Source organism: Molossus molossus, unplaced genomic scaffold (genome assembly GCF_014108415.1).
Source record: "Molossus molossus isolate mMolMol1 unplaced genomic scaffold, mMolMol1.p scaffold_m16_p_19, whole genome shotgun sequence".
NCBI classification, from domain to species: Eukaryota; Metazoa; Chordata; class Mammalia; order Chiroptera; family Molossidae; genus Molossus; species Molossus molossus.
Genome location: NW_023425354.1, coordinates 40,852,573 through 40,859,572, shown reverse-complemented (window position 1 = coordinate 40,859,572; position 7,000 = coordinate 40,852,573). Strand labels below are relative to the sequence as shown.

At 36.2% G+C, this 7,000-nt stretch overlaps 1 protein-coding gene across 1 annotated transcript in view; it reads right to left on the bottom strand.

Annotated features, from left to right (window-relative positions):
• Positions 1–712: 712 nt before the first annotated feature.
• Positions 713–7,000, bottom strand: part of CPD (carboxypeptidase D) — a 71,534-nt gene continuing 65,246 nt past the window's right edge. The window contains exon 21 of the mRNA XM_036270004.1: positions 713–5,556. Within this exon, the coding sequence (XP_036125897.1) occupies positions 5,330–5,556 (227 nt within the window). The 3' untranslated portion in view covers positions 713–5,329. The remainder of the gene's footprint in view (positions 5,557–7,000) is intronic.

The following is a 7,000-nucleotide window of genomic DNA, read 5'->3' as shown; positions in this document are numbered from 1 at the left end:
TAATATGCTTTCTTTTAACATTCTAGTGATTAATATAAGGTGGAAATTATAATATTAAAATTAAAATTGGGCTTTATATGCTGATTTGATTGCTTTTAAATTGTGGGTAGTATATAATGATGTATTTATCTGAGGTATGCAATAAATACCATAGAATCACTGGCATTCTAACTGCAAGTGAGAATAGGAGACGAAGACCTACACAATGGCATCTATTCATAATTGAGTAGTGTATTAGCATTGAGTATTCATGTTTGCTGAAAACAACCAGCTTCTAGAAATTTGAAAAACTGAACACAGTCAGATTACTGTTCATGATGCAAATCAAAAGGGTCTTGATTCAGTTATGTGAAACTCCTGATAAAAATTCAGGAAAATATTTCAAATATTGGGGGATAAAGAAACATCATCACTATTCAAACCTCTTACAGCAGTTAAGTAAGGTTGTTTTCACAGAATAAGCATAAGTACAATCTAACTTTATTTATAAACAAATATAAAGCATTTGGCACAATTTTTAAAACTTTACTGCCATGGTATAGATAATCTATGGAATCACATAATGAAAAATTTCATAGCTTTTTTTTTTTTCATGTCTAGGGATTCCTTGTAAATTAAAAAGGCCTCTTGTTACACAGATCTTTGTCCATGTATTTGATAAAATAACTTCCTTTCAAAGGGATCAGAAAACAGCAAATAATGCTAGTTACCACAGTCATTCAATTCTGAGTCAAATATTATGTTGGGCCCTTTGCTAACATTATTTCACTTAGTTGCCATTGGAATCCTATCAGGAATTATTCCTTAACCAGTATAGAGATGGAGATTCAGAGAATGTTAAGAAGCTTGTACAAAACAAAGCTCATGGGGAGCAAGTAGCAGAGTCAAGAATCGATCACAGATTGGTTCAGCTCCAAAGTCCATGCTCAAATCTCTATGCTACACTTCTTCTAGAGCAGGCTTTCTTTTTTGAGGAACCAGTCACTGTAGAAATACAGCTTATTTCCATTTCTATTTCTCTGGTCTGGACTATGAGTCCCTTGTCAGCAGAGCCCATGTTTCTTATTAGAGCAGCAGTATCAGCATGCTGTTGCAAACTGAATTCATCTCCACTATGCCAAGAAATGCCTGGACAAATTATTCTAACTGAGCTCACCTGTAAAAAGGACCAAATTTTTAGCAAACACGTTTAAAATGGGTACATAAACCTTTCAATGGCCAGTTTTGTGGTGTTCATTGTGGAATGATTGGACATATATCAATCCAGCTGAGTTACAAACAGAAAGGAGAAATGTGCCTACTATAGGATGCAAGTATTTCAGAAAGTTTTCTTTTGAGTCAATTTGAGACAGACACACTCTATAGGTAACCCCCTCTGTTCCGGGCCTGGTGCTATTTTTCTTCAAGTTTAGGTGGAAAAGCTAAATACAAACTTTCAGGTTGGAACAATAACTTTTTCTGGTCTATTGCTTTTGAAAAGAGATGAGACAAAACACAAAGAAAGACAAACATCATAAAATAACTTTTATACAGGATTAGATCTGTTTACATATAAAAAACAGAAAGACCTCATTACAGTTAGAGTTCACATACATTACACAGATTGACTTTTTAAAACTATGATTCAACTTTGTTTCAAGTCCCTTTTAAAATTTTCGTTTGAAGGCACAGTGCATGAAATAAACCAAAGACTGAAGCACTTGAAATGAATGAGTGTTAGGCACCTCATATAAATAGCTATAGATTTTTCTGGAGCTGGGGAATGTCACTGAAAATAAATGGAGGTGAAAACTGATTTTTAATGTGAGCACAAAAAAATACCTCCATAAAATCTGTAGCATGGCCAGCATAGAATGTAGCTAGTACACTCACGTTATGCCATTTATAAAAGTCATAGTCATACTTGTTACATAACTTAGGTCCAATGGCCTCAAATTTCATAACATATTCTGTCAAATCAAAATCAACTGGGATAATACTCTGAAAGTCAAGTGGAGTATTGATTATTGCTAAAACACAGAACAAATGGGTATTGGGAGATATTTCTTCATGAATTATAAATCCAAGTTCAGTTGACATTAGTCAAGGACCCTAATTAACCCCCCAAAATTCCTTTAATTAAAACAAATCAGAAACCCAGAGTGTTATAAAAAAGTTGCTAGATAGAAAATCATTGAACATCAAACACAGAATTTTGTTGTAATAATAATAAAGTTAAAAACAATCTCACCAGAGAACCATAACATAGGGCACTGGGTACAGCATTCACAGCCAAGACGCTTTTAATATAGCAGGGGCAAAACCTGGCACAAGTGCATTCTGGCAACAAGAAGATAAAACTATTTACTGCTGAGAATAAATGAAAATGGAGGAGCAGGCCATGGTTACTAAGTAACCTGGTGTTAGCTCAGAAACAAAATAAGCTCAGGCATAAGGACTACCTTTTATTTATTTGTCAACTCATAATTGGTTTGAAATTCAATATTCAATATTCAAATCCCATTCAGGTGAGTTACCAAAGGTAAACCAATCAATCACACTGGGCCAACTATACATTTGTTTCCTTTCTGGAGGATCACAAAGTCCCAAAGCAAATTCCCTCCATTGAGAATTGCAAGCATTCCTCAACTGGATGGGATCCCAATCACTATCCAAATTTTCAGCAAAATACATCGAAACCAAACTTTCTTCCTGAAATTAACTTAAGTTCACCTTACTGAACTGCATAATCAATACATTTACACAGGCAGACACTTTGAATATTACCTACTCAATCACTTTGCTTTTATTTAGGAGCTGGGAGGGAAGAAGGTTTACAAACTGATCATCAGGGTAAAAAAAAAAAAAAAAAAAAAAAAACATGCCTTGTGAGTAAAGAAAGGCACCACTCAGGTTTGGTCAAATTTCATAATACTTACTTGCCTCCATGACTCCAGGGAAATGGAAAGTCTCTAGGAGAATCACTGAAAAATGCATTCCCCATCCCATATGGCTTCAATGCCTTAATGTGGTCGAACATCAGATTAGATCCACAAATAAAAGACAAAGCAGGGCAGAGAACACAGTCTTAGTAGTCATGGTCCTGCACATTCACGTTAATTGGTAACACAGGCTGAGAGGCCTTGCTTTCCAGAGCTATGCATTATTTATACAATCGTTCAAGATTAAAGATTTATAGCAGAATTTGATTTTCTTTTCAGGAAAAATTATGAAAAGAACTACTTATCCGCTCATTTCTAAAAAAATTTTACACATGTTTAAAGGGCATGGACTCCAGCCACTGTAATGTACAATTAAAGACGTTTAATTCAGGAGAGAAATAAATTTAAAAGGTATCCTCGGGTGAAGACCTAATTAAATAAAGGCTGTCACATCAACTTTAATTTCTTCCTGTAATGTCTCAAGCAGAGCCGGCCACTCCTAGGCCCTCTGTTGCTTTTCTGAGTTTTCATTCTTAAAAATAAAGCTGAAAAGAGCAATACCACCACATCATCCTCATAAGGAAAGTGTAAAGTATTATGAGAAGAAATTAAATCATATACATTTCATTAAATATTAACACCCCACAAACACTGTTCTATGCATGTGGCAGGGTAAGAATGGGGTGGCAAGGGCTCAACATTTAGAGTTGTTAATGACAAGATTAATACCAGAATGGCTTAACCTTGAACAACCCAAATGATCACAGATACTCATTAATCAATGTCATGACTTCACTATTCCTGCTGAACCAATTCTCTGTTTTTTATAAAGCCATTTTGGGTGCATTCCTCACAAAACTTGGTTGAATGACTTAGGTGGGTAGTAAACCGCTCAACATGAAGGCTTTGAGATGCTGATACATGAATGGATACAGGATACAATTAGAAAAGATGAGAGCACGTTTTTTGATCCCCTGATTTAGTACAAGTTCAGCAGCAATTTGGCCATTAAAACATTCAAACCATTAAATCATTGGTAAGACTCATACTTACAAAAAGCATCATTTCCACTGAATAGCATGATATTACATACACAATAAACTGCAAATCTTTCAGGTCTTTGCAATAACCCAACTGGCAGTGAAGATGATACTTTTCTCACCACATAGAAGTTCATAGCTTTTTTTTCTTTTTTTAAGTGGAGAGAGCCATATGCTTTCAACTGAACTTTTAACAAAACTGGTTAATAAAAAAAGACTGTCACATGAAACATCTGGACAAAGAACCCAATCACTTGCAGAGGTCTATATGAATTGGACTGGCCAAGCTATTTCAGTAACAGTATGCTATTACAGGGCGTAGGTTTGGGCTGGAGTGTAGTTTGTATTCAAATGTAGGTTAAGAATGTGCCAAGTAGGTTTCTTCCACACTTCCAGATATTTTCAGTAGAATTCAGATCTTGTAGATTGCTGGGTAATCTGAAAACTGTAAGTGTACAACATAGAAAAGGGTTCAAATTTACAGAATATTAAGGAATTAGGCATTCCTAGAATAACTAGTGTTTCACAGATAAAAGCAGCAGCACCTATGGGTTTTTACCAAGTTAAAAGATAGGCAACATGAGTTTCAGCTTTTGCTAGATTTCCCTCTTAGCTCCATTCAAATGGACAGTTAGGTCTTTTATAACAAAGTCATCAAGTTCTACCTTAAAGTGGGGGTCTTTAAAACTTTGCTAAACCTTTTACGCAAGAGGTAGTAAAATCCTGCTGAGAGCACAGACCACCAGTTCTGATCTAGCCTTGGAACAGGTAGAAAGCAAATGCGGAAGCCCATTTATTCATTTCCTAATGTCATATGTTTAAAAATTAACTCAGCCCCCACTAAACCTGAATAATAAGAGAAACTCCAGCTATTTAATAACTAGAGAAAAGTACTTCTCAGTAGGTTAAGAAAACCTTGAGTTTTAAAGCTTTATGTCAGATTCTGACTGCTGTCCCTGCCTTAATGTTTCTGGATTCTTTTGGCCATTTAAAATAAAGAAAAAAACAAAGCTAAAGCCACTAGGAAACACCTGATGTGCAAAATACAACATCCACTAGTTGGCTTTATGCAGTTATAACATAAGCTCCAAACAGTTCGTCTTAAATTAAAAAGAAAAATAAAGTGGCTGTCCCATCTCTGCTGCATAAATAGAAAGCAGATTTTTTTTTTTAAAGAAAGGTAAGAGTACTTTCAGGAGGGGAAGTTCCAAACTGCCAGCCAAATTCACAAAGAATATAAATTTAGCAATTTAACTTCCCAAAGCTCTTTGAAGAAGCAATATAGTCTCTCTTCTTAATGCAGTGTCTCCCAAAAGGAACAGTAATTTTGCTTGGTTCTTATGTTGGGAGATATGCAAGGTATGTGTTTCAATGTTTGCTAGAATACAGTGTTTCCTCTTCAGTGTCCGTTTCATCCTGGAACTCATGGCTTAGGAGGGACTTCTTGGAGCTGGTTGACATCAAGCGAATTTCATCTTCATACTCATCGTGATGCTGCCTGAGCCGATGGAAGCCATCCTTGTGTCTGTTAGACTTGATTGAGCAGATGCACCAAATAATGCAAGCTGTCAGGGTCAATGCCGACATGGTGGCACCTGCCAAACAAACCACCGCATAAATGGTGTTCCACTTTAAGCATATAAATAATCAGCTACTTACAATGACACTTTTAATAATATGCCATTTGTTTATTTTAGTTTTATTTCATGTACTTAAAACTAACCTTTTATTATTTCAGAAGTAGTATGCAAAAATCAGAAAAACACAGACAGCAAAAATACAAAAAACCCAAACCAAAAGCCCCCATCTTCACATTTCTGTTACCTCAAGATCATTTTTAACGACCCTAGTGCATCTTTTTCCAGATTTTTTTTCATGCATGTGTATGTATATGCATTTTTCTTTTATCACAGTGAAATCAAACTGTGTCCACTGTTCTGTAATTTACTGAAGGCTTCTTTTCCTTTCCAGTAAACTTGCATCTCATCTAAAATCCCTCATTAATTTAAAAGATTTGTACATAAGGTTATCAGAACAAGAGTCTCAATAGCAGGAAATAATAATAAAACCATAATGTAAATTAAGCTCAGGACAGCAAATGGGTGGCAGAGCCAGATTTATCGTGGTGGAATCCTCGCTCCTGTGTTTCTAACCACTGAGTGATCCATATGTTATCTGGTTCAATCTAAGAAGTCTTTACTTTAAATACTCCACAACAGGCCCTAGGATTGGACCACGTTTCCCATACATCACTCTGCTTCAACTAGGGATCTCTCCCTCACACACTCTGTAACAAAACTTGGTTATTTTGCATCAAATCCAAGCTGCACTTAGAAATGAACCAAGGCTCTCTATGCCAAAGGTATAACACAATATTTATTTTACCACATACTTTTTTCTTTCTAACCTTTCAGTGATTCAAGCAATGGCACACATTAATCCTGGAGAAAGAAAATATTTCCTCCTTCCAGGATCATGGGAAAACAGAATTAATATAAAACACTGTCTAAGGGACTTGTGATCTTAACATAAAGCAGATCATTCATTGAGTCAACAACTCTCCACAACATGCCAATCCTGGTTCTAGGCACTGGGGGTGCAGGTCAACTCCCTGTTCTCTCAGAACTCATGTTTTAGTGGGAGAGACTGAATACAGACAAATAAATGCCTAAATATATAATATAACATCAGATAGTGGTAAGCGCTATAATAGAAGCAAGTGGGTTGGAGACAGTGACGGGGCACTATTTTAGCTAGGGTCATCAGAAAAGGCCTCTGTGGAGATGACATTTGAGTACAGACCTGAAAAGGTGAGGGAGCAACCATGAAAACACATGGGAGAACAGTGTTCCAGACAAATCGTGTTTAGAGAAGAAGACATTAGTAGAAAAGCGATTAGCTCCACGTGATTATAGAGGTGATCCACTCTCAAATTAAAATGTCAAGACTGGACCTGGCTGGTGTGGCTCAATGGATTTAGCATCGTCCCATAGACTGAGTGGTCCTGGTTTGATTTCCGGCCAGGGCACATGCCCAGGT